At 43.1% G+C, this 27,605-nt stretch overlaps 1 protein-coding gene across 2 annotated transcripts in view; it reads right to left on the reverse strand.

Annotated features, from left to right (window-relative positions):
- Nucleotides 1-27,605, reverse strand: part of zbtb46 (zinc finger and BTB domain containing 46) — a 130,533-nt gene that overhangs the window by 15,788 nt on the left and 87,140 nt on the right. Inside the window, exons 4-6 of one of the 2 annotated variants that reach the window (XM_014191964.2) lie at nt 13,849-14,133; nt 2,414-2,766; nt 81-126 (exon numbers count right to left, since the gene is read on the reverse strand). In XM_014191964.2, coding sequence (XP_014047439.1) covers nt 81-126; nt 2,414-2,766; nt 13,849-14,133 — 684 coding nt within the window. The remainder of the gene's footprint in view (nt 1-80; nt 127-2,413; nt 2,767-13,848; nt 14,134-27,605) is intronic. The other variant, XM_045714900.1, reaches the window with a different exon arrangement.

Here is a 27,605-nt window from a genome sequence, read left to right on the forward strand (position 1 = left end):
CAATGGTCAAAAATAAAGAGAGGTCTGACTTTCAGAATGTATATGCTATCTAAAATGAACCGGTCAGGCACCATACATACCTTTGTTGTATCCCTGATTAGAATCCTTTTCATGCTGCGTATCCACCTAAAAACACAGTATACACAGTTAACACAAACACACTCTGGCTCTAAAATGTATGGAAGAATATTCTTTAGGCATGCAGGCAAGGCAAGCTGTGAACACACTCACACAGAAAGTGAGAGAGAGACACACAAACACACAAAATTCACACATCTTGACAAAACAAAAGACACAAAAAGAAGACAAACTGTTAAAGAGAGAAAAAGTCAGAAAGCAAATAAATAAATAACACCTCAAATAAACCAAAACAATATTACAAACAGAGATTGAAAATATGTCAATGTTTGGGTGAGGTCCTGCCGATCTAAGGGCTATAGACTGTGGTCAGTGTGGCATTGTAACATAATCACCCTTCAGTCCTTTAATCGTAACATAACAGGTGGAGGGGGAAAGAGAGAGAGAGTAAGAGAGGAAAGAGAGAGAGGGAGAAAGGGGGTTGAGGGAGATAAGGTATTCAATATTTATTTGTCTCTCTGGAAAGGAGGTTAGAGATGCACTTTTGTTTGTTCAATGACCACTCCCCATGGGTGTGTGTGTTCATCCCCAAACTAAAGCCTACCCCTCCTCCACATCCACTCTCCATCCCTCCCTCCTTCCTAAAGAACAGACAACATGCACTGGGCAAACAGATGGCTTGTCCACAGAGATACGGAGGCTTGTAGGGAGGGAGGTCCACTGAAACCAAATGCCGCACACACACACACACACACACACACACACACACACACACACACACACACACACACACACACACACACACACACACACACACACACACACACACACACACACACACACACACACACACACACACACACACAGTGGCAGAATGCGACCTTCTTATTGTCAAGAGATATTGATTGTATTCAGTCCTAAAAGCGTTCTGTTATCTAAACCATCTATAGCAGTGGTTCCCAACCTTTGTTGAACTGTGACACACCTTAATGGGATACAAAACCCTGGGGAACACCTCAAATGTTTCTATTCATTTATTTACTGCTAATGACCTCCATCTTATCACATACTGCAAATCATCTATTTTCTTTGACAAACGGTTTTATAGTTTAAATAGGGTTTATTTCAACTATTTTCATAATTCCTTACTCATGATGATTCATTTCTGTACCCCTTTAAGAGAGTCCCGCAAATCCTCTAGAAATATCAATTTTTTGTTCCGGTAAAATGGGTCTTTACTTTTGAATGGTTTGGGCTAGAGATGAGGGGTTTCTGCAGAGTAAAGGTGCAACCACTGACACAAAGCCACGGTCCATGTGTTTCTATAGCAGAGGCTGTGGTACAGTAGAGCCACGGTCCATGTGTTTCTATAGCAGAGGCTGTGGTACAGTAGAGCCACGGTCCATGTGTTTCTATAGCAGAGGCTGTGGTACAGTAGAGCCACGGTCCATGTGTTTCTATAGCAGAGGCTGTGGTACAGTAGAGCCTAATCAGACCTTCCTGTGCTAATGGTTCCCGCAGGTCAAATGATGCAAATTACTTTTCTCGTGATGCATGCCACTCAAATGAGAGCAGAGGACTTGAAACAATGATACAGATGTGACCATGTGTTCAATGTTCAAACTGTTCTCAAGTCAAAATACCATGTGCTTTCCACAGGTCACGTTTATAGCCGAAGTGAGTGTTAAAAAAGTGTTAAAAAAGGTTTTGCAGCACACCGGTTGAAACCACTGATCTATAGGACCACATACAGTGTTTAAGTAGAAAACTGATATCACATCTACTAATATTACTCCCTACTTACCATCAACTCTGAGCTAGGTGTATGCAATCTGGGTTGGAGATGTACTGTATGTGCTTATGTTAAGATAGTTCATTAAATGGAGTTAAATCATGAAAAAAAAAACTAAAGTTGAAAAAGGAAATGAGAAAGGAACACATGAATGACAAAAACATAGACACATGGACAGGAAGAAGAAGGTTGGGCAGACAGATATCACCAGTAGTAAACACAGGTAACTAAAACAGGAAGTACAACAGATTCCACAGACAGTGAGCTAGACTAGAGTGAACAACCACACACAGTAGTAGAGGGGTTGGGGGAAGGCTTGAGATATGACCCCCAGGGGTATACAACCCCCACCAACCCCACGCCTACCCCCAGGGTATAACCAGAAGGACAAGGATCAAGTTGTCCCTGGGCACTGATCTCAGGTCATGTTTACATTCCTCCTCCTCATTGTTAAGGTTATAATCTAGTGAGGATGAGCTGATCCTAGATCAGTGCCTGAAGGGCCAACTTCCACCCGGGGTATACATGGATGTTTCTGCTTACCTCTGGTGGGGGTGAGCAGGGCTCAGGGCCCTTTAGGGCCTCTTCTTCATCCATAGCCAGCTCCACTGAGTGTGAGTGGAGCGCTGAGAGGGGTCCCCCAGGCCGTAACCCAGGGGCCATCAGAGGCCTGGCATCGGAGGGCTGCAGGGGGGCAGTGGGTGGACGGAGGGAGGATGGTTGGGGCGGTGGAAGAGGAGGTGGGAGGAGAAGAGGAGAGGAGGCGGAATAGGAGGAGGAAGCAGCCCCTTGTTTGCTATCAAATATGGCCCCTGCGGCTCCTGCTGTGGCCCCTGGTTGGAGTGTTGGGCTGTGGAGGTGCTGCTGCTGCTGGTAGTGGTGGATGTTGTGGAGCCCTGAGGAGCACAGGAAACTAGTCTCACCCACCCACTCTGGACAAACTGCAACCAGCTGGCTGCGTCCATACAACAGCAGCACAGAGAGAGAGGGGGCAAGGGGGCACACAGAGGCAGCCGCATCGCCACAGCCAACCCAGCGCAGAGCAGAGGAGGAAGAAAGAACAAAAATACTTGCTGTCCTCTCCTCTACCAGACAGGAGGAAAGGGTTAGGGGTTGGTTCTCTGTTTTCTCTCTCTCTTTTTTCATTCATCCTCTTGTTCTCCTTCCACCCACGTGTGCGCAAAGAGGACGGACGAGTCATTGAGTGTCTGTATGTGTGTGTGTGTGATGTTTGAGAAGACGAATTATGATCTTTTGTTCAGTATAAAATACTGATTTCAATCAGCTGTCTATGAGAGCATCCATTTTAGGGAGAGCTGGAGCCAGGGACGTCACTAGGGATTCATGGATAGGGGGGCTAAGCCTCTTTTAGGGGGGTCTGGGCATACTCCCCCAGACTTGTTTTAAAGCCCCCAAAACGTCTTTTCATCATGTATTTTTAGAGTAACAACGGGTGTAAAATCGATCAAAATAAGGTTATTTTTGGTAAAGGTTGGCCAAAAGTATACCGGTCTCATAGTTTGTGTTAGACACTGATCTAATATGACTTACTTAAATTCTATCCAAATAAAGAAATTAAAGTCCACTCTGTCCCCATCCATCCAACACCAACAAAAGGCACAAAAATGGCTGTACAATGTAGCCAAAATACTTTTTGGATATGATTTTGAGAGAGAGAGAGAGAGAGAGAGAGAGAGAGAGAGAGAGAGAGAGAAAATGTGAAGACATGCAGGTCATATTATACCATTAGAAAAAAATATTTAAGTTTCACCCTTTTCTTAATTGTTGCTCAAAATTAACCCAATAATTCAGACACATGGAACATCTTAAACAGTATCATCCACAATGGGGCAAAACTAAATTCAACTAATGAGCTAAATAACATTTTAAAAATGTAAAATAATTAGGAATAAAATCTGATAAAAAAGTACGATCGCATACAAATATTCCAACCTATATTACACACCTGCTCCTCCTGCTTCTCTCCTTTTGATGCATATTTTGTGGGTGGACACATCAAAGTGTACCTCCTATTTTTAAAGGTGGCAAAGCGGTCAATAACACTATTGTGGCTTAGTGGCCCAAGCAATTCACCCTCAATGGACATGGGTGCAAGACTTGCAAGCCTTTTCTGACCCATTGTCTTACGCAACCAGGAGTGCAGCCGGCGCAGTGCACTAAAGGACCTTTCACAGGAGCAGCTGCTCAAAGGAATTGTGAGGGCAACCTGAAACATATCATCATCTAGGAGGTTATGCACAGCAAGAATATCTTTGGGAGGACATCCAGCCTCTCTTTTCCGGGCAAGGAAGTTTCTGGCCACCAACATCTCTTCTGTTTTAACATCAATACCGTAGTGCTTGGCAAACTCAGTTCAGCATGATGTATCTAGGAAGTTTTTGGAGATGGGGCTGCATGCCTGTATGCCTTTGTGCAGACCTGCACCTACAGTCGAGAATCGCTGGTCAAGCTCACAAATCATCCTGTCCAAGCAGGGAGCAACAACTCTGTTTTCATTGTTTGGGAACATGACAATTCTGTGCCTAAACCCAAGGAGCGTCTTCACCACAAAATCCCCTATTTTCCTATGTTTGCGCTTTCTTGCTGCATCTGCCTCTGGATTATTGCATCTGTGCGTTTTCCTATCATTGTGTCACATACAGCTTGTTTGCTGAAACAAGCTTCTGCCAGGTCTACAGTCTCTTTCTGGAGGAACTTATGTAGTCCCTCAGTTATAGGAAGAAGGGACTGAAACATCAGTAGCAAATACACGGTGGATAACTTATGAAGCTTTGCTCTCAGACCAACAGCCATGGGGGATCCAATGGCAGATAGACAATCAAAAATAGGAGTTATGTGTCCAGGACTGCATTTATGGACCGCAGCTGGCATGCCCAGCGAGTGTTTGAGAGCTGTACAAGTTCAGCTGATGCTATTCCAAGTTTGGACTGAGCTCCTTTGAACTTGTGGTGGTTAACTAGGGATGTACTGAAAAACGAATACACATTCTCCAGGAAACTGAAAAAACTCAGCAGCCTCCGGAATAGCACTGCAAGTATGACAACACCAATTTAAGCTCATGAGCATAGCAATGTCCATAAATTGCCTCCGGATGCAGCACTCTGAAATATGCTTGCACACCTCCTTTGGACCCACTCATGACAGCTGCACCATCATAGGTCTGTGCAACACACTTTAGGCCTGCTACCCCTCTCATTTGGAGCTGCTGTAACAACTAATTTGCCAACTATTGGGCATTAAATGACTTGATTTCTGCTAGTGCTAGTAAACACTCCTTAACTGTCCCCTCTGTCACATACCTAACACACAGAGCCAACTGTTCAGACTGCCCATCCCTGGCCTCATCCGCCATAGTGGCATACATTCCAGACTTAGACATCTCAGAGACCATGGTGTCTGTAAGCACTTGAGCACAGCATTCGATCATGTCATTCTGAGATTCTGGAGAGACATACGTCGCATTTGATGGAGTATTGTTCTTTTGCAGGAAAGGGTCAAACTCCTTCAAAAGCTCCATACATTCAAGAAAGTTCCCTCTATTTGTGCTTTCACTAGATTCATCATTGGCACGGAAAGAGAGTCCCTGTCTTCCTAACATTGAGGTGACAGCAACAATTCTCCTCAGTTACTCCCTTCTCTCTGCAATATCACTAGCATTGGCAGATGTTAAAATCTGAGCAATGTTCCCATGACTGCTAGTTGCCTGGTAGCTTTGCCATGCCACAACACTGTCTCTGTGTGTTTGTGCCATTTCATGTTTACCGAAGATAAACAAAGCTTTTTCCAATTATTGCAGCCATTACTGACAAAAGTAAAAACTCCACTTGGAAAGCAGAAAGCTGTGTTTTTGTGGACAGAGTACTCTACCCAATTGTATTCGTCAAACCAGCAGTGCTGAAATGCCCTTTTTTGCATACCAAAACTTTTGCGTATCAAAACTTTTGTGTGGGAAGCTATTCAGCTTCACTTGCCTGGGTCCAGTGTCTTTGTCACAAAAATCACTCTCATTTCTTGAAGGAGTTGCTGCAGCGGCTTGGTAACTTTCTTTTAATTAATCTGTTTGTTGTCCCTCCCTATCTGGATCTGTTTGTTGACCCTCCCTGTCTGGATCTGTTTGTTGTTCCTTCCTGTATGGATTTGTTTGTTGTCCCCCTCTGATTGGATCTGTTTGTTGACTCTCCCTGTCTGGATCAGTTTGTTCTCCCTCCCTGTCTGGATCTGTTTGTTGTCCCTCCCTGTCTGGATCTGTTTGTTGTCTCTCTCTCTCTGGATCTCTTTGTTCTCCCTCCCTGTCTGGATCTGTTTGTTGTCCCTCCCTGTCTGGATCTGTTTGTTGTCTCTCTCTCTCTGGATCTGTTTGTTCTCCCTCCCTGTCTGGAATTGTTTGTTGTCCCTCCCTGTCTGGATCTGTTTGTTCTCCCTCCCTGTCTGGATCTGTTTGTTCTACCTCTCTCTCTGGATCTGTTTGTTCTACCTCTCTCTCTGGATCTTTTTGTTGCTCCTCCCTGTCTGGATCTGTTTGTTGTCCCTCCCTCTCTGGATCTTTTTGTTGCTCCTCCCTGTCTGGATCTGTTTGTTGTTCCTCTCTCTCTGTATCTGTTTGTTGTTCCGTCCTGTCTGGATCTGTTTGTTGTCCCTCCCTGTCTGGATTTGTTTGTTGTCCCTCCATGTCTGGATCTGTTTGCTGTCCCTCCCTGTCCGGATCTGTTTGTTGTCCCTCCCTGTCCGGATCTGTTTGTTGTTCCTTCCTGTCTGGAACAGTTCGTTCTCCCTCTCTCTCTGGATCTGTTTGTGTCCCTCCCTCTCTGGATCTGTTTGTTCTCCCTCTCTCTCTGGATCTGTTTGTTGTTCCTTCCTGTATGGATCTGTTTGTTGTCCCTCCCTGTCTGGACTTGTTTGTTGTCCCTCCCTCTCTGGATCAGTTTCTCGTCCCTCCCTGTCTGCATCTGTTTGTTGTCCCTCCTTGTCTGGATCTGTTTGTCATCCCTCCCTGTCTGGATCTGATTGTTGTCCCTCCTTGTCTGGATCTGTTTGTTCTCCCTCTCTCTCTGGATCTGTTTGTTGTTCCTCACTGTCTGTATTTGTTTGTTCTCCCTCCCTGTCTGGATCTGATTGTTGTCCCTCCTTGTCTGGATCTGTTTGTTGTCCCTCTCTCTCTGGATCTGTTTGTTGTTCCTCACTGTCTGTATTTGTTTGTTGTTCCTCACTGTCTGTATTTGTTTGTTGTCCCTCCCTGTCTGGATCTGTTTGTTGTTCCTCACTGTCTGTATTTGTTTGTTGTTCCTCACTGTCTGTATTTGTTTGTTGTCCCTCCCTGTCCGGATCTGTTTGTTGTCCCTCCCTGTCTGGAACAGTTCGTTCTCCCTCCCTGTCTGAATCTGTTTGTCGTTCCTCTCGCTCTGGATCTGTTTGTTGTCCCTCTCTCTCTGGATCTGTTTGTTGTCCCTCCCTGTCTGGATCTGTTTGTTGTCTCTCTCTCTCTGGATCTGTTTGTTTTCCCTCCTTGTCTGGATCTGTTTGTTGTCCCTCTCTCTGGATCTGTTTGTTGTCTCTCTCTCTCTGGATCTGTTTGTTCTCCCTTCCAGTCTGGATCTGTTTGTTGTTCCTCCCTGTCTGTATCTGTTTGTTCTCCCTCCCTGTCTGGATCTGTTTGTCGTACCTCCCTGTCTGGATCTGTTTGTCGTACCTCCCTGTCTGGATCTGTTTGTTGTCCTTCTCTATCTGGAGCTGTTTGTTGTCCCTCCCTGTCTGGATCTGTTTGTTCTCCCTCCCTCTCCGGATCTGTTTGTTGTCCCTGTCTCTCTGGATCTGTTTGTTGTTCCTCCCTGTCTGGATCTGTTTGTCGTACCTCCCTGTCTGGATCTGTTTGTTGTCCTTCTCTATCTGGAGCTGTTTGTTGTCCCTCCCTGTCTGGATCTGATTGTTCTCCCTCCCTCTCCGGATCTGTTTGTTGTCCCTGTCTCTCTGGATCTGTTTGTTGTTCCTCCCTGTCTGGATCAGATTGTTGTCCCTCCCTGTCTGGATCTGTTTGTTGTCCATCCCTGTCTGGATCTGTTTGTTGTCCCTCCCTGTCTGGATTTGTTTGTTCTCCCTCCCTCTCTGGATCTTTTTGTTCTCCCTTCCTGTCTGGATCTGTTTGTTGTCCCTCCCTGTCTGGATTTGTTTGTTGTCCCTCCCTGTCTGGATCTGTTTGTTGTCCCTCCCTGTCTGGATTTGTTTGTTGTCCCTCCCTGTCTGGATCTGTTTGTTGTCCCTCTCTCTCTGGATCTGTTTGTTTTCCCTCCCTGTCTGGATCTGTTTGTTGTTCCGTCCTGTCTGGATCTGTTTGTTGTCCCTCCCTGTCTGGATCTGTTTGTTCTCCCTCTCTCTCTGGATCTGTTTGTTGTCCCTCTTTCTCTGGATCTGTTTGTTGTCCCTCCCTGTCTGTATCTGTTTGTTGTTCCGTCCTGTCTGGATCTGTTTGTTGTCCCTCCCTGCCTGGATGTGTTTGTTGTCCCTCCCTGTCTGGATCGGTTTGTTGTCCCTCCCTGTCTGGATCGGTTTGTTGTCCCTCCAATCTGGATCTGTTTGTTGTCCCTCTCTCTCTGGATCTGTTTGTTGTCCCTCCCTGTCTGTATCTGTTTGTTGTTCCGTCCTGTCTGGATCTGTTTGTTGTCCCTCCCTGTCTGGATCTGTTTGTTGTCCCTCCCTGTCAGGATCTGTTTGTTGTCCCTCCAATCTGGATCTGTTTGTTGTCCCTCCCTGTCTGGATCTGTTTGTTCTCCCTCTCTCTCTGGATCTGTTTCTTGTCCCTCTTTCTCTGGATCTGTTTCTTGTCCCTCTTTCTCTGGATCTGTTTCTTGTCCCTCTCTCTCTGGATCTGTTTCTTGTCCCTCTCTCTCTGGAACTGTTTCTTGTCCCTCTTTCTCTGGATCTGTTTCTTGTCCCTCTTTCTCTGGGCATGCTTGATCTCTCTCACTTATACACCTCGCATGTTTATCTCTGCCTTGCACAGAAGCCTCACTTTCTGCATGACCTTTTAAGATATCATGAACATTATTTATTTATGCCTAACAGAAGTAAGACATGCTGCCACATGCTGTTCAAATTTCACTGAAAGCTTAAACATCTACTCACTTTTTTAATCACTAACCTTCATCAGACATGATCCTACAGCTCCGTCAGCATCCAGCTTCTTTCCCTCATTCTTGTCTGGTTTGTTTTGACAGGCTTAAAGGTGATTAATTAGTTTAAGTTTTAATTTCTTTGTTTGAACTGGTAAAACATTAATTTCTCATCGGATTGGTCTTCGGCAGAGCTGCTGGCACTGCCTCTCTTGAAGAATTTCCGTATATCCATCTAACGTTAGTCATTAGCTAGCCTACAGTTGAGAAATTGAGGATAATACAATAACATTGTGATCAACAATGTCGCCTTTTCTACACATGACCCACTGATAATTGTTTTGCAATGGCCTACTGAATGAAAGCAATTGAGTATGAAAAGATATGTGCATGATGTTACGTCATCTGTCTCATTTATAGCCTGGCACAGATAGCAAAACTACATTAAATACAACGTTAACTAGATATCATCTGTCTCATTTATAGCCCGGCACAGATAGCAAAACTACATTAAATACAACGTTAACTAGATATCATCTGTCTCATTTATAGCCCGGCACAGATAGCAAAACTACATTAAATACAACGTTAACTAGATATCATCTGTCTCATTTATAGCCCGGCACAGATAGCAAAACTACATTAAATACAATGTTAACTAGATATCATCTGTCTCATTTATAGCCCGGCACAGATAGCAAAACTACATTAAATACAACGTTAACTAGATATCATGAGCTAAAATGAGCTTCATTTTGACTTGTTTTAAGGACATTACATCAAAGTTGGATCAGCCTGTAGTGTGGTTTTCCACTTTAATTTTGAGTGTGACTCCAAATCCAGACCTCCATGGGTTGATTAATTGGATTTCCATTGATTATTTTTGTGTGATATTTTGTCAGCCCATTCAACTATGTAAAGAAAAAAGTATTTAATAAGATTATTTCTTTCATTCAGATCTAGGATGTGTTGTATAAGTTTTCCCTTTTTTTTTTTGAGCAATATATATATATATATATATATAGGACTCGTTTTACTGTGGATATCGATACTTTTGTACCCGTTTCCTCTAGCATCTTCACAAGATCCTTTGCTGTTGTTCTGGGATTGATTTGCACTTTTCTCACCAAAGTATGTTCATCTCCTTCCTGAGCGGTATGACGGCTGCATGGTCCCATGGTATTTATACTTGTGTACTATTATTTGTACAGATGAACGTGGTACCTTCAGGCATGAAGGTCCAATTGACTCAAATGATGTCAATTAGCCTATCAGAAGCTTCCAAAGCAATGACATCAATTTCTGTAATCTTCCAAGCTGTTTAGAGGCACAGTCAACTTAGTTTATGTAAACTTCGGACCCACTGGAATTGTGATACGGTGAATTATAAGTGAAATAATCCGTCTGTAAACAATTGTTGGAAAAATTACTTGCGTCATGCACAATGTAGATGTCCTAACCGACTTGCCAAAACTATTGTTTTTTAACAAGAAATTTGTGGAGTGGTTGAAAAAACTAGTTTTAATGACTCCAACCTAAGTGTATGTAAACTTCCGACTTCAACTGTATTTGAGTACTTTCAAAGAATTGGAATGCCTACCAAATACTCTACCAATGGTATTTGAAAGTGTTTTCAAATACTTATTTTAAATACATTTAAAAACCCTTAAATAATAAAACGTAATTTCTTTCTAGAAATGTGTTGTTTGGGGTCCCCTTGAACTGTCCTTATTGGGTGCACCTTCTAAGAGTTAAGTATTAGTATTTGAAAATACATTTCAAATCAAAGTAGTTGTAAATACATGCTGATAGTACTTCATAACAAACTCTGTCTAAATATTCCCGGAAAACATCCACCGTTTCCCCTCCATACAGTACATCACAAAGGATTAGCTAGAAGGGTTTAGAAGGGTTTCCTGGAAGTGAATTGTAGCATTAGATTGGCCTGGTACGAGTGCATCTCTGTGTGTGTGTGTTAATGTGTGTACAGTGGTGTAAAGTAACTAGGTAAGTAATTTTTTGGGGTATCTGTACTTTACTATTTATATTTTTTACATATTTTACTTTTACTCCACTACATTCCAAAAAAGATATACACTGAACAAAAATATAAACACAACATGCAACAATTTCAAAGATTTTACCGAGTTACAGTTCATATCAGTCAATTCAAATAAATTCATTAGGTCCTAATCGATGGATTTCATATGACTGAGAATACAGATGTGCATCTGTTGGTCAAAGACACCTTAAAATAAATGTAGGGTCGTGGATCAGAAAATCAGTCAGTATCTGGTGTGACCACCATTTGCTTCATGCCTCATGCAGCACGACACATCTCCTTCACTTAGAGTTGATCAGGCTGTTAATTGTGGCTTGTGGAATGTTGTCCCACTCCTCTTCAATGGCTGTGCGAAGTTGCTGGATATTGGCGGGAACTGGAACATGCTGTTGTACACATTGATGGAAGAACTGGCCATGGAAAACCTGGGACATTTTCATCTTCCAAGAATTGTGTTTCTTGCGATCCTTGCGACATGGGGCCGTGCATGAGGTGATGGCGGCGGATTAATGCCATGACAATGGGCCTCAGGATCTCGTCACGGTATTTCTGTGCATTCAAATTACCACAATAAAATGAAATTGTGTTCATTGTCCGTAGCGTATGCCTGTCCATACCATAACCCCACCATAGGGCACTCTGTTCACAACAACGCTCCCCCACACGACGCTATGCAGGTGGCTGTCTGCCACCTGCCCAGTACAGTTGTAACCGGGATTCATCCGTGAAGAGCACACTTCTCCAGCGTGCCATTGGCCATCGAAGGTGAGCATTTGCCCACTGAAGTCGGTTACGACGCCAAACTGCGGTCAACTGCACTCGGCAAGTAATGGCGCCGGAGGGGATGGCTGCCGTTTTACGGGCTCCTAACCAACTGTGCTATTTTGTTTGTTTTTTCGCATTGTTTGTAACTCATTTTGTACGTAATGTTGCTGCTATCGGCTCTTATGACTGAAAAGAGCTTCTGGGCATCAGAACAGTGATTACTCACCTCGAACAGGACAGAGATTCTTTCTTTAATGAGTCCGACGTGAAGGATCTACTGCTTCCCGAGACCAGGCCCAAATCCCCGTCATCAGCATGAGGAAAGGGGGGAGGAGGGATTTTCCGATGAGTAGGTAAACCACCACTTCCCTCCGTATTATTGGCCAACGTGCAATCATTGGAAAACAAATTGGACGATCTATGATTAAGACTATCCTACCAACGGGACACTGTAATATCTTATGTTTCACTGAGATGTGGCTGAATGACGACACGGATAATATAGAGCTGGCTGGCTTCTCCATGCATCGGCAGGACAGAGCAGCTACGTCTGGTAAAACGAGGGGCAGGGGTGTGTGTCTATTCGTCAATAACTGCTGGTGCGCAATGTCTAATATTAAAGAAGTCTCGAGGTATTGCTCGCCTGAGGTAGAATACCTCATGATAAGCTGTAGACCACACTATCTACCAAGAGAGTTAAGTGGCAGGCTTGATCACTGACAACGATGAGACAGCCTATAGGGAGGAGGTCAGAGACCTGGCAGAACTCTTTGTTATTGTTTTAACTGCTGATTGCTGCTTTAAGTTACAGTATCTTTACTTTGACTAAGGTATGACAATAGGTACTTCTTCCACTACTGTGTGTGTGTGTGTGTTTGTGTTAGTGCGTATGTGTGGTTGTGAGTGTTAGTGTGTGTGTGTGGGTAATACTGATGCCAAAGGAAGAATAGAGAGAGCTGATAGAAATGGATATTCAGGTATGTTAAGGGTCCACATGACTGGGATTGAGGATTCTTTGTAGAACTATTCTGAACTATTATTTCCCTTACATTAAATTATGTGTGTGTGTGTGTGTGTGTGTGTGTGTGTGTGTGTGTGTGTGTGTGTGTGTGTGTGTGTGATGGAGGCCCTTCCGTAAGAGCCTGTCAGATAAGAGGCAGTCTGTGACAGGACCTCAGTCTCTCCACTTAAAGCAAACCAACAGAGAGAGAGACATCTTTCTCTGGCACACTAAACAGTGTGTGTGTGTGTGTGTGTGTGGGGGGGAGTCCATTCAGTCAAAGCGTTAAAGCACCAGTCTCCAGTACTATTGTAGTGAAGCAAAAAGGGCATGAGGAGGTTTAGAGTTGGACTCCTTTCTCTGTCTCCCCCAAACAAAGACAGAAACAACTCAGCACAAAGGAGACAATTACCAGCCAAGAGAAAAAAAACACACACACACGCACATATGCACGCACGCACGCGCACACGCACACACGCACAAATATGCACTGGGAGATATATTCCAATGGTCATAAATAACTTCACAGAGAGGCGCAGTGAGGGGGAAATGTAAGTTGATGATTTAAAAGCTTTTATCATACCAATTACTAGCATCATGATATATTTACAACAAGATGGAGGGTAGGGGAAGGCCATCCTCAAAGCCTCATACACACACACCTGCAATGGACCCATCCACATTACATCATTCACTCACTCACAAATTCTCATAAATGAACATGGCTAAACCCTGTTGTATGAAACCATACACACACTCCGGCAAAGAAATCCAGCAAACATTTTCTCACACACCCGGGAGCCATCCCAGCACAATGTTCTTTCACTGAGTCACAACTGAGTAATCCTCTCTCGCACCATCACACAGACCTGTTACATACTGAACACGCGCACACACAGCACACACGCACATACGCAAGCATACATACACACCAAAGCCAACAAGAGAATGGTGATTCTATATCAGTGGTAATGTGTGACACTCAAACAGCAGTTATAGAGTGGCATGTACTATAACAGTAACTTACGTGAGAGGGAGTGCCCTCCTTTGGGCAGGTATTCAAACAATAGAGGGTTATCGTCTCCCAGCATCTCAGCCCGTAGCGACAGCAGGCTGTTTTTGCTCATCAACGCTTCCCTCAGATTGGCTACCAATGGGGTAGTCCTGCCCCCGGTCCCACCTCCGGCCTCATCTGATTCGCTTGCACCCAGGAAGTTGGCCTCGCTCGCTGCCAGAGACTCTTCCTGTTTGAGGAAAAAGTCGAGACGTTCTCCGCGACTGTCTGAGCTGTTGGGCTCTGTCACATCTGCACCTGGAGACAGACAGAGAGGAATCATTAATTAGCTGAATGAGTTTGATTGATATTAGTCAGGTTGAAATGCACCAAATTACTCTTCACACATGACAATATAAACAATGTAAGATACCAAACCATTGACACAATGTCAAAAAGAAAACACAAAAGCAGTTACCCATAGAAAAAGAGTAGTATTCTGACGATCGGTATTCCTTTCTTTCTAAACTTCTCATGTGTACATGACAAATGGGACAGATGGGCTGCCTGGCTGTTGACAACATACATTTCTGTCTGTTTTTGATCATCCATGTAAAACGTCTCCTTTTAACTCTACCAATTACAACAAGGACTGGACGCTGTTGACATAGCACACAACACAAATAAATCAGAGAGAGAGAAAGAGAAAGAGAAAGAGAGAGACCAAAGGAGAGAGATGGAGCACACAAGAGAGAGATACCGCGAGAGACACAGAGAGAGGGAGATGGAGGGCAAGAGAAACAAGAGAGAGATACCGCGAGAGACACAGAGAGAGGGAGATGGAGAACAAGAGAAACAAGAGAAAGAGAAAGAGAGAGAGAGACTAAAGGCTTGTTTAGACTGCAGTGACAGCCCAGTGACAGAGTAACATAGAGAGTGTGTTGTGAACAGCTGTCAGCAGCAGACACACGCCTCTCCTCTGTAGATCTATATGTCTGACACACACAGCTACTGACAGCACTGCTGACACACACACACACACACACACACACACACACACACACACACACACACACACACACACACACACACACACACACACACACACACACACACACACACACACACACAGCAACTGAGAAAGATAAGAATTGAGAGAGAGAGAGAGAGAGAGAAGACAGAGTAAGGGAGTAGGCAAAGAGAGAGAAAGAAGGAGAGGAAGTCAGAGCGAGAAAGCAAAATTCCAGATTTCTCAAGCAGGAATTTTGCTAGGACTGTCTGGAAGTGGTCTGTGAGACAGGCCTAATTGGAGGATCTTAATGGGAGGGATGTGTAACATGAAAACTAGCCGTTATTGGCTGACAGGAGGGCAAAGTCTCTCAAACTAAAAACACCCAGCCAAACAAGCTGAAATTTCAGGTGGTCTTTTCAAATAGCTCTTACACGAAAAGTGAATTATCATAATTTTCACAATTTCACAGTATTATTCAAACCTCATAGTGTGTAAATATATATTAAAAACAAAAAACTAATTTGAAGTGAGAAGTAGGGATCTGAAGCTCTACTGAGGTTTTCTAGCACACAGCTTTGACCGACAACAGTAGCTACTGTAGGTTGCTTAGGATTCAAACCTTCTGTACTTTGCTCCGTTCATCTTTCCCTCGATCCTAACTTGTCTCCCAGTCCCTGACGCAGAAAAACATTCCCAACAGCACGATGCTGCCAACCCCATGCTTCACTGTAGGGATAGTGCCAGGTTTCCTCCAGATGTGACACTTTGCATTCAGGCCAAAGAGTTCAATCTTTGTTTCATCAGAACAGAGAATCTTGTTTCTCATGGTCTGAGAGTCTTTAGGTGCCTTTTGGAAAACTCCAAGTGGGCTGTCAAGTGCCTTTTACTGAGGAGTGGCTTCCATCTGGCCACTCTACCATAAAGGCCGGATTGCTGCAGAGATGGTTGTCCTTCTGGAAGGTTCTCCCATCTCCACAGAGGAACTCTGGAGCTCTGTCAGAGTGACTATCAGGTTCTTGGTCACCTCCTGACCAAGGCCCTTCTCTCCTGATTCCTCAGTTTGGCCAAGTGGCCAGCTCTAGGAAGAGTATTGGTGGTTCCAAACTTCTGGAGGCCACTGTGTTCTTGGGGACCTTTAATGCTGCAGAATGTTTTGGTATCCTTCCCCAGATCTGTGCCTTGACACAATCCTGGCTCGGAGCTCTACGGACAATTAATTCGACCTCATGGCTTGGTTTTTGCTCTGATATGCACTTTCAACTGTGGGACCTTATATAGACAGTTGTGTGCCTTTCCAAATCATGTCCAATCATTTGAATTTACCACAGGTGGAAACCAATCAAGTTGTAGAAACATCTCAAGGATGATCAATGGAAACAGGATGCACCTGAGCTCAGTTTCAAGTCTCATAGGAAAGGGTCTGAATACTTATGTAAATAAGGTATTTGTGTTATTATATTTAATACATTTGAAAAAATGTCTAAAACCTGTATTCACTTTGTCATTATGGAGTATTGTGTGTAGATTGATGAGGATATTTCATTTCTTTAATCAATTTTAGAATAAGGCTGTAATGTAACAAAAATGTGGAAAAAGGGAAGGGGTCTGAATACTTTCCGAATGCACTGTAGCTACTGTAGTAGGTCAAAGCTGTGTGGCTGGAAAACCTTGGTAGAGCATGGGTGGAGTAGGCTTCAGACCAATCCCTACTTCTCACTTGAAACATTGTTTTTGGTTTTTAATTTGCATGTTTTTTACACTGGAAGGTGATTGTAAAAAAATTATACAACATTTCCACATGCAAAAAGTGTCTTTTGAAAACGTAATTTGCGCTTCAAATGTAATGTATGTTTTTTTGTGTCACATCATTTATTGCACCGGTCCTGGTTTCCCAGAAGCATCTTCAGGTATCGATAAATCTCTGAGCGGTTTCTCAAAACCGTTGTTACTAAAGTTGCACTTGAAAACACTTGTTTTTACTGACTGCCTCAGACCACTCATATAACAGCTAAATGGGTCGTTAGATACATTTTTGCACTTTATATACAGAAGATCTCTGCTAAACATAAAATCAAGATGTTTGGCCAAATGACCCACGGTTAGGCTACGTGTCCTTACAAACGGCTAAAAACAAATTACCCAAAAAATATTTGTTGTGTTTCGATGTGTAGCATATTCAAAACTATATACTCTATTGTTTTATTGGTTTCTACTTCCCTAAAACAATAATTGTCTACCTCACGATTTAGGTGTCAGAGATTTGAGCTCTAAATGCATCAGGGCATTGCAAGCATATACTGAAGGCATAGCCTAGGTGTCCACTTTATGATATTTATATTAAAAAATAAATATTAGGGGGGCCAAGCTTAGGCCTTAGAGAGACGAGAGAACGATAGAGATATGCCGGCACCATGTTTCCGACATAGATATAGACTTCTTTATACTTGTCAGATAGGTTACTAGTGCTATAAAGATACTGGCGTACAGAAGTCGTTCATTTTCTATCCAAATATTGTTTATAAAGATAACCATTATATTGTTAGATTAAAGGTAGGCATAAAACATTCTTCCTCATCTCAAGTTCAGCTGTCAGGACACTGGCTTCATAGGCTAAGCCTAATGATAGCTATACCACACCAAACCTTCACAAAAGTTTCTTACAGTGCCTTCAGAAATAATTCACACCCCTTGACTTTTTCCCCCCAAAATTGTGTTACAGCCTGAATTCAAATGTATTAAATTTAGATTTATAGTATATATATGTTTTATTTATAATAAGTGGCATGGACTCCCTCTATGTGCAATAATAGTGTTTAACATGATTTTTGAATGTCTACCTCATCTCTGTACCCCACACATGTAATTATCTGTGAGGTCCCTCAGTTGAGCAGTGAATTTCAGAACACAGATTCAATGACAAAACCAGGGAGGTTTTCCAACGCCTCACAAAGAATGGCAGCCAATGGATTGATGGGTAAAAATACAATAAGCAGACATTGAATATCCCTTTGAGCATGGTGAAGTTATTAATTACACTTTGGATGGTGTATCAATAAACCCAGTCACTATAAAGATACAGGCGTCCTTCCTAACTCAGTTGCCGGAGAGGAAGGAAACCGCTCAGGGATTTCACCAATGGTGATTTTAAAACAGTTACAGAGTGATAGGAGAAAACTGAGAATGGATAAACAACATTGTTGTTACTCTACAATACTAACTTTATTGAGAGAGTGAAAACGCATCCTGATTGCAACAAGGCACTAAAGTAATACTGCAAAAATTGTGGCAAAGTAATACATTTTTTGTCCTGAATATAAAGTGTTATATTTGGGCAAATCCAATACAACACATTACTGAGTACCACTCTCCATATTTTCAAGCATTGTCATGGCTGCGTCATGTTATGAGTATGTTTGTAATAATTAAGGATTGGGGAGTTTTTCAGGATAAAAGATGTATGGAATGGAGGTAAGCACAGGCAAAATCTTAGAAGAAAACTTGGTTCAGTCTGCTTTCCACTAAAGACACTAGAAGGTGAATTCACCTTTCAGCAGGACAATAACCTAAGACCCAAGGCCAAATCTACACTAGAGTAGCTTACCAAGAAGACAGTGAATGTTCCTGATTGGCCAAGTTACAATTTTAACTTAAATCTGTTTGATAATCTATGGCAAGACTTGAAAATGATTGTCTTGCAATGATTAACAACCAATTTGCTGGATCTTGAAGAATAATGGGCAAATATTATACAATCCAGGTATGCAAAGCTCTTAGAGACTTACCCAGAAAGACTCACAGCTGTAATAGCTGCCAAAGGTAATTCTAACATGTATTGACTCAGGGGTGTGAATACTTATGTAAATGAGATACCTGTATTTCATTTTCAATACATTTGCAAGAATTTCTAAAAACATGTTTTCACTTTATCATTACGGGGTACTGGGAGTAGATGGGTGAGAAATAAACCCATATTTAATACATTTTGAATTCAGGCTGTACCACAACCAAATGTGGAATAAGTCAAGGGGTATGAATACTTTGTGAAGGCACTGTAACTTAATTAGGGTAATATCAAAAGTAAGTCAAGTAATTGTTTATAGGGAAAATAGGAACAGGTTATTATATCGCGACATTAAATTAAGTTTAGCATATTTCCCTCTTTGGTTTTTCCTTTTCCTACCAGTAATGCTATTATATTGCGGCAAACACAACATTACAGCTGGAACTTAATTTGGCCAACAAAAATGGCTCAACAGAATGACCTTTCCAACAAAGGTTTTGAACAGGCTTAGGCCTATATTGCAGCTATTACCAACAAAGTCGATTGCCTACCGAACAAATGCTAGTTATTTTACAACAGGCCTATAATAATAATAATATTTATAATTAATGATAATATATACAAAATAAATAAATGAAAGGTAGAAAATTGCATCAAACCTGAATAGCGAGTTGCACACAGTCCATTTGGCCACGTCCACTACAATATTAAAACTTGTCCCAGAGGACATTCCCCTTATTGTCTTCGTTTCACTATACATTTTCTCCTCTGACTTTTGTTTTACTTCATTGAAAATGAACTCCATTTACGCAATCAACAGTAGCCTAGGCCAAGGCTCCTTTTACTCGCTCTTTCTCACTCTCTCCTCAGTTGCAGGCGCACATGAGGGGAGCAGCTGGAACTAGAGGTCTTCACAGACCAACTCAAATACCCGAGACCCGATCCGGGACCCGAGCGGGTCCGGATCCAGAATTCTAAATAATGTCACGGGTCTGGGTCAGATCTAATATGATCGTCACGGGTCTCGGATATATGTCATTTTAACTGACTTGTCCGGAAGGGCCCGTACAGAACCAAAAGTGACTGCTGCAGTAGAGAGAGAGATACATTTGAACATTTATGGCTGCATTTACGTGAGGCAAAAATTTGGCGATATCTAATCAATGGAACATGGAATAAAAATGATGGAATTAAAAGTTAAAGGAGAAGGATTGTCTACAAAGACCAAGAGCCAACAGGTAGGCAGGCTGCTACTTAATATTCTGAATGGAGTTGATGTTCTTTGTAACTGTAGGATGAGAAAGTGCATGCACTGCAGCCTCAGTTAGCCTAGCTAGCTAACGTTAGCTAGCTTAACTAGCTTCTCCTGGTTTGATACTCTCTCTCCTCTGCTCTCATCCTTCTAGACCTATCTGCTGCCTTTGATACTGTGAACCATCAGATCCTCCTCTCCACCCTCTCCGAGTTGGGCATCTCCGGCGTGGCCCACGCTTGGATTGCGTCCTACCTGACAGGTCGATCCTACCAGGTGGCGTGGCGAGAATCTGTCTCCGCACCATGCGCTCTCACCACTGGTGTCCCCCAGGGCTCTGTTCTAGGCCCTCTCCTATTCTCGCTATACACCAAGTTACTTGGCTCTGTCATATCCTCACATGGTCTCTCCTATCATTGCTATGCAGACGACACACAATTAATCTTCTCCTTTCCCCCTTCTGATAACCAGGCGGCGAATCGCATCTCTGCATGTCTGTCAGACATATCAGTGTGGATGACGGATCACCACCTCAAGCTGAACCTCGGCAAGACGGAGCTGCTCTTCCTCCCGGGGAAGGACTGCCCGTTCCATGATCTCGCCATCACGGTTGACAACTCCCTTGTGTCCTCCTCCCAGAGTGCTAAGAACCTTGGCGTGATCCTGGACAACACCCTGTCGTTCTCCACTAACATCAAGGCGGTGACCCGATCCTGTAGGTTCATGCTCTACAACATTCGCAGAGTACGACCCTGCCTCACGCAGGAAGCGGCGCAGGTCCTAATCCAGGCACTTGTCATCTCCCGTCTGGATTACTGCAACTCGCTGTTGGCTGGGCTCCCTGCCTGTGCCATTAAACCCCTACAACTCATCCAGAACGCCGCAGCCCGTCTGGTGTTCAACCTTCCCAAGTTCTCTCACGTCACCCCGCTCCTCCGCTCTCTCCACTGGCTTCCAGTTGAAGCTCGCATCCGCTACAAGACCATGGTGATTGCCTACGGAGCTGTGAAGGGAACGGCACCTCCATACCTTCAGGCTCTGATCAGGCCCTACACCCAAACAAGGGCACTGCGTTCATCCACCTCTGGCCTGCTGGCCCCCCCTACCTCTGAGGAAGCACAGTTCCCGCTCAGCCCAGTCAAAACTGTTCGCTGCTCTGGCACCCCAATGGTGGAATAAGCTCCCTCACGACGCCAGGACAGCGGAGTCAATCACCACCTTCCGGAGACACCTGAAACCCCACCTCTTTAAGGAATACCTAGGATAGGATAAAGTAATCCTTCTAACCCCCCCCCTTAAAAGATTTAGATGCACTATTGTAAAGTGGTTGTTCCACTGGATATCATAAGGTGAATGCACCAATTTGTAAGTCGCTCTGGATAAGAGCGTCTGCTAAATGACTTAAATGTAAATGTAAATGTAAATGATACAGTCCATGACAGGTACTACATAATCATATTTGATGATAAATAACCTAGCTATGGCAGCTATTAGTACACTATAGCGCAATTGGTTGGTTTCTCTTTCTCCCTCCCCCTTTCTGCTCCCCTTGTGAGTCTCTCACAATATGGCCCCTCCCCCACCTACTAGAGCTGCACCTCTCTCCCTCCTCTCACACTTTATCAGGTCCAGTTAATAAAGTAGCTTAAAAAATTACTTTTCTGCTACTTCCCTCACTCGGATCGGACCGGGTCTGGATCCTACTTGGTCTATATGGAACGGTTCTAGTTGTCCTCATTTCTGTTCAGAACGGGTCTCTATATTTTTCCAATTAATTTATGCACTCCGGGACGGGTGGGAAAGCCCCAGGTAAATTTTGGAACTTTTCAGACACGTGAAGATCTCTAGCTGGAACCAGTTTCAGCTGGACATAAGCTATACATTTTATTGAGTTGGAATTGGCTGACACAAATACCAAGCTCACGCAGTTCTCATCACACAAGTAAATTAACAGAGGATAGGTCCAATTGGGTTCAGTCTGTAAATTAATTTGAATTGCACATACCCAAGACCTCTGGCAATGATATCAGACCTGACACAGATCCGAGACAAAAGTCAGAATTTAGGTCCCGAACCCATTCGAGTCCGGATCTCGGCATTTCGGGTATATTGTACCTGTGTAGACCTCTAACATAGGCCTATATACTCAGTGTATTAGGTACACCCATCTATTTTTTAAATGTTATTTAACTAGGCAAGAACAAATTCTTATTTACAATGACGGCCTACCCCGGCCAAACCCGGATGCCGCTGGGCCAATTGTGTGCCGCCCTATGGGACTCCCAATCACAGCCAGATGTGATACAGCCTGGAATCAAACCAGTACTGAGTCAGACCTCCCTTTGTCTCCAGAAAAGCCTGAATTCTTGGATGGATTCATGGACATGGATTCTACAAGGTGTTGGAAACGTTCCACAGGGATGTTGATCCATGCTGACACGATGGCATCACGCAGTTGCTGCAGATTGGATGGCGGTACATTCATGCTGCGAACAGCTCATTCCATCTCATCCCAAAGACGCTCTATTGTGTTTGGTCAGCAACAATGTTCAGATGCACTGTGGTGCTCAATTGGTGTCAAGGGACCTAACGTGTGCCATGAAAACATTCCCCACACCAGTATAGCACCAGCCGGTACCGTTGACACCAGGCAGAATGGGTCCACGGATTCATGCTGCTTACGCCAAATCCTGACTCTGGCATCAGTATGACGCAACAGAACGGGGATTCGTTGGACCAGGCAATGTTTTTCCACTCCTCAATAGTCCAGTGTGGCGGATCGCGTGCCCACTGGAGCCACTTCTTCTTGATTTCAGGAACCCGGTGTAGTGGTCTGCTGCAATAGCCCATCCACGACAAGGATCGACGAGTTATGCATTCTGAGATGCTGTCCTGCACACCACTGTTGTTCTGCGACGTTATTTGCCTGTTTGTGGCCCACCTGTTAGCTTGCACGATTATTGCCAGTCCCCTTTGACCTCTCTCATCAAAGAGCTGATTTCACCCACAGGACAGCTACTGACTGGATGTTTTTTTGTTTGTCGCACTATTCTCAGAAAACCCAAGACGCTATCGTGCGTGAAAAGCCAGGAGGGCGGCTGTTTTTGAGATCATACCATGCTCAAAGTCGCATAGGTCAATCGTTTTACTCGTTCTAACATTCAATCAAACAGTAACTGAATGCCTCGATGCCTGTCTGCCTGCTTTATATAGCAAGACATGGCCACGTGACTCACTGTCAGTAGGAGCAATCCATTTTCGTGGCCACTGACTGTATATTTTAATCATATTGAAATCAATTTCATGTTCAATCAAATGAGTTCCATTTTGCTAATTGTAGGCGAATGTCTGTAATTTTTGCCTCATGATGTGTAGGCCTAACAACATGTGCACAATGATGATTTAATGCATTGCCTAAGCATCTCTTTAGGAGCTAATCCGTCATCAGTATCTAATGTTAAAGTAAGATTTGAATGGAGAACCCTGATCTGAGAGCAGCCCTGCCTTTCTTTCGATCCTATCACTATCAACACATGCTCTAACAATGCACTTATTGAAAGTTCTCCCTTCATGGTGTTTTGCGAAACGCATGTGAGATCTTCGGCTGTTTCAGAAACGATGTAACATTAAAATTCCAACGCTAACGGGAAACTGGGCCCTGGCTATTACTTCATAGACATGGCTATTTGCATTTATGCAAAACATATCGATCCTGCCTTTAAAGAGGGGAGGGGGGTGAATATCAACAGCTGCTTTACATTAAGCACATAACCGTTCCTGTAAGTGACTCTCTCCGAGTACTGAATAAGTTGGCTGAGTGAGCATTTGGAAAGAAATCTGAACAAAAACACGGGGGAGTTCCCCCAGTTTTTTCACTTGATGATTGCTACTTCCCACTAAGGGGACCTATGCTGATGTCTTTTGGACAACTTTCTTACGTCCTGTCCAGATTTCTTTTTTTGGTGTGGTCCGGACCAGCCTTGATTTCAACATCCACGGACGGCACTCCCTAAAACACGCCACTTCGATACAAGTGAGTTTTCATAGCAGGTTAGGAGAGCATTTTCACTAACCCTAACCCTTTTCCTAACCTTAAACTAATTCTCCTGAAGTTCTATGTACATTTTCCTAACCTGCTGCGTAAGTTCTTTTAACCTCCTATGAAAAAGTCATAGCTGTATGGAAGTGGCAAGTTTTTGGGGAATCTCGTCCACAGATGTTAATTTCTGGTCCGGTCTGGACCAAATCTGAACCAATAATAGACGTCTATGTTTGGTTTGGATTTGATCCGATCCAGACTGGCATTGATTTGGCCCAAACATAGACGTCTTTGTTTGGTTTCAATTTGGTTCGGTCATGTTTGGACCGTACAGTACACTACAGTACAGTAGTGGTTCTCAAACCTCGCCATGGGGATCCCAGGCCGTTCCATGTAATTGATTTATTCCCATGCTAGCACACCTGATTAAACTTGTCAACTAATCCTCAAGCTCTTGAATCTCACCAAGCTATCTTCAGATGAATGCAATAACTGTTCTGGATAAGAGTGTCTGCTAAATGACTAAAATGTAAAAATAAAAACAATGAATAGCTAGTTCAGAGCTACAGCAAAATTGTTAAATGTCTGGGGGTTCCCAAGGAGATCTTTGAGAACCACTGCAGTAGAGCACAGCAGAGTGCAGTACATTACAGTACAGTAAAAACAAGTAGAGAAAGTGTTTTCAACATTCATTTAGAACCGAAAATAAACCGGATTTCAACGTCCAGAAAATACGTATTTTCAAAGTCCGGAAAATATGTATTTTCAAAGTCCAGAAAAAACATATTTTCAACATCAGGAAATTACATATATTTTACGTCAGAAAATAAATATTTGAAACGTCCATATTTTCACCTTTAATTCAGAACCTAAAATGAACATAACTTCAACATCTGGAAAATAGGTATTTTAAAAGTAATTTTGCGTACTGGGTTCAGATTTTTGGGGAACACTGAAAAATAACATGACATTGTTGATCAGTCAGCGCAAATGTTTATGAAAATGACATGAATGAAATTGCATTGACAGAGGAGGGAGTGAACGGAATGAATGCATCATAAGGTACAGCGCCTTGCAAAAGTATTCATCCCCCTTGGCGTTTGTCCTATTTTGTCGCATTACATTCTGTAATTTAAATGGATTTTTATTTGGATTTCATGTAATGAACAAGATAGTCCAAATTGGTGAAGTGAAATGAAAAAAATTACTTGTATCAAAAAACTAAAAAAAGATTTTTAAAAAACGGAAAAGTGGTGTGTGCATATGTATTCATCCCCTTTGCTACGAAGCCTCTAAATTAGATCTGGTGCAACCAATTACATTCAGACGTCACATAATTAGTTAAATAAAGTCCACCTGTGTGCAATCTAAGTGTCACATGATCTGTCACATGATCTCAGTATATATACACACCTGTTCTGAAAGGCCCAAGAGTCTGCAACACCACTAAGCAAGCGGCACCACCAAGCAAGTGGCACCATGAAGACCAAGGAGCTCTCCAAACAGGTCAGGGTCAAAGTTGTGGTGAACTACAGATCAGGTTTGGGTTATAAAAAAATATCCGAAACTTTGAACATCCCACAGAGCAACATTAAATCCATTAGAAAAAAATTGAAAGAATATGGCAACACAACAAACCTGCCAAGAGAGGGCCGCCCACCAAAACGCACAGACCAGACAAGGAGGGCATTAATCAGACAGGCAACAAAGAGACCAAAGATAACCCTGAAGGAGCTGCAAAGCTCCACAGCAGAGATTGGAGTATCTGTCCATAGGACAACTTTAAGCCGTACACTCCACAAAGTTGGGCTTTATGGAAGACTGGCCAGGAAAAAGCCATGGCTTAAAGAAAAAAATAAGCAAACACATTTGGTGTTCGCCAAAAGGCATGTGGGAGACTACCCAACCATATGGAAGGAGGTACTCTGGTCAGATGAGACTAAAATTGAGCTTTTTGGCCATCAAGGAAAATGTCTGGCGCAAACCCAACACCTCTCATCACCTCGAGAACACCATCCCCACAGTGAAGCACGGTGGTGGCAGCATCATGTTGTGGGGATGTTTTTCATCGGTAGGGACTGAGAAACTGGTCAGAATTGAATGATGGAATGATGGATGGTGCTAAATACAGGGAAATTCTTGAGGGAAACCGGTTTCCCAGAGATCTTCCAGAGATTTGAGTCTGGGACGGAGGTTCACCTTCCAGCAGGACAATGACCCTAAGCATACTGCTAAAGAAACACTTGAGTGGTTTAAGGGGAAACATTTAAATGTCTTGGAATGGCCTAGTCCAAGCCCAGACCTCAATCCAATTGAGAATCTGTGGTAAGACTTAAAGATTGCTGTACACCAGCGGAACCCATCCAACTTGAAGGAGCTAGAGCAGTTTTGCCTTGATGAATGGACAAAAATCCCAGTGGCTAGATGTGTCAAGCTTATAGAGACATACCCCAAGAGATTTGCAGCTGTAATTGCTGCAAAAGGTGGCTCTACAAAGTATTGACTTCGGGGGGTGAATAGTTATGCATGCTCAACTTTTCTGTTTTTTTTTGTCTTATTTTTTGTTTTATTTCTTGTTTGTCTCACAAAAACATATATATTTAGCATCTTCAAAGTGGTAGGCATGTTGTGTAAATCAAATGATACATACGCCCCAAAAATCTATTTTAATTCCAGGTTGTAAGTCAACAAAATAGGAAAAATGCCAAGGGGGTGAATACTTTCGCAAGCCACTGTAAGGGCTGGAATTTGTTTTGGATGCTTGAACAGCGACGTGTCTGTCTTGTGTGTTGATATAGCTAAGTAGCTAGCTAGCATGTGTACACTTACTGCAATACACAGCCAATGCGCTACTTGCATGTGCATTGGCATGGTTTAGATTCAACATAGCTAACTGTTTCATTGCAAGACAATTCGTTTTTATCAGCTACAGTTGTGTGAGGCTGGTCTTGGTTGAGGAAATGTAAGCTAGCTAGCAGCTGTTTGTGCTGAAACACATCTGGCTACAGATGTAGCTATAGAGACAGTTTGACTGTATCATGCCATAGTTGCTAGTTGAGCAATGCCCATTGCATGTATTATAAGTTAGAAGTGTGACAGTTTCCCTAAGGTTCCCAAAGTTTGGTGTTGACTATGAACTGTACTTAGCTAGCTAGCTATCCTTTATGGAAGAATGTAGCTAACTAGATATATTGTCAACATTGAGTTGTGGTTCATGATCTGTACAGATATGTTACAGTCTCATTGGCTTGTAGCTACTGGCTAGTTGGCTAGCTAACTGGCTATAACTCGCAACCGTATTTGTTTGTGCTCTGACTTAGTTTACAAAGATGACTTCAGCCATATGAAAAACCTTCCATAGAAAAACATAGCTAGCTTGCTTCCTTTGATTGTAGCTTGCTTCTCATCCGACTGGTGTTAGCTAGCTAAATATAGCTGCTAGCCTGCTACTAGCTAGCTGTTGCTCAGCAACCAAGGTGCTGGTCACGGTTTTAGAACTTTGAGATTTGGCTGAAAATAGGTTAGCGTTGTCAGAAATGCTACAAAAAGGTAGCATATTATTGTTTCTTAACGGACAGAAATGAGCATGTGAGAGGGATAAACTATACATGTAATAAAGCTGTTGAACTTATACATTTTGTTAATCTGCCATTTTTTATTTCCAGTGGTCACTTTATGGACACTATAGTTTTGTTTAATTGGACGT

Source organism: Salmo salar, chromosome ssa03, assembly GCF_905237065.1.
Source record: "Salmo salar chromosome ssa03, Ssal_v3.1, whole genome shotgun sequence".
Taxonomy (NCBI): domain Eukaryota; kingdom Metazoa; phylum Chordata; class Actinopteri; order Salmoniformes; family Salmonidae; genus Salmo; species Salmo salar.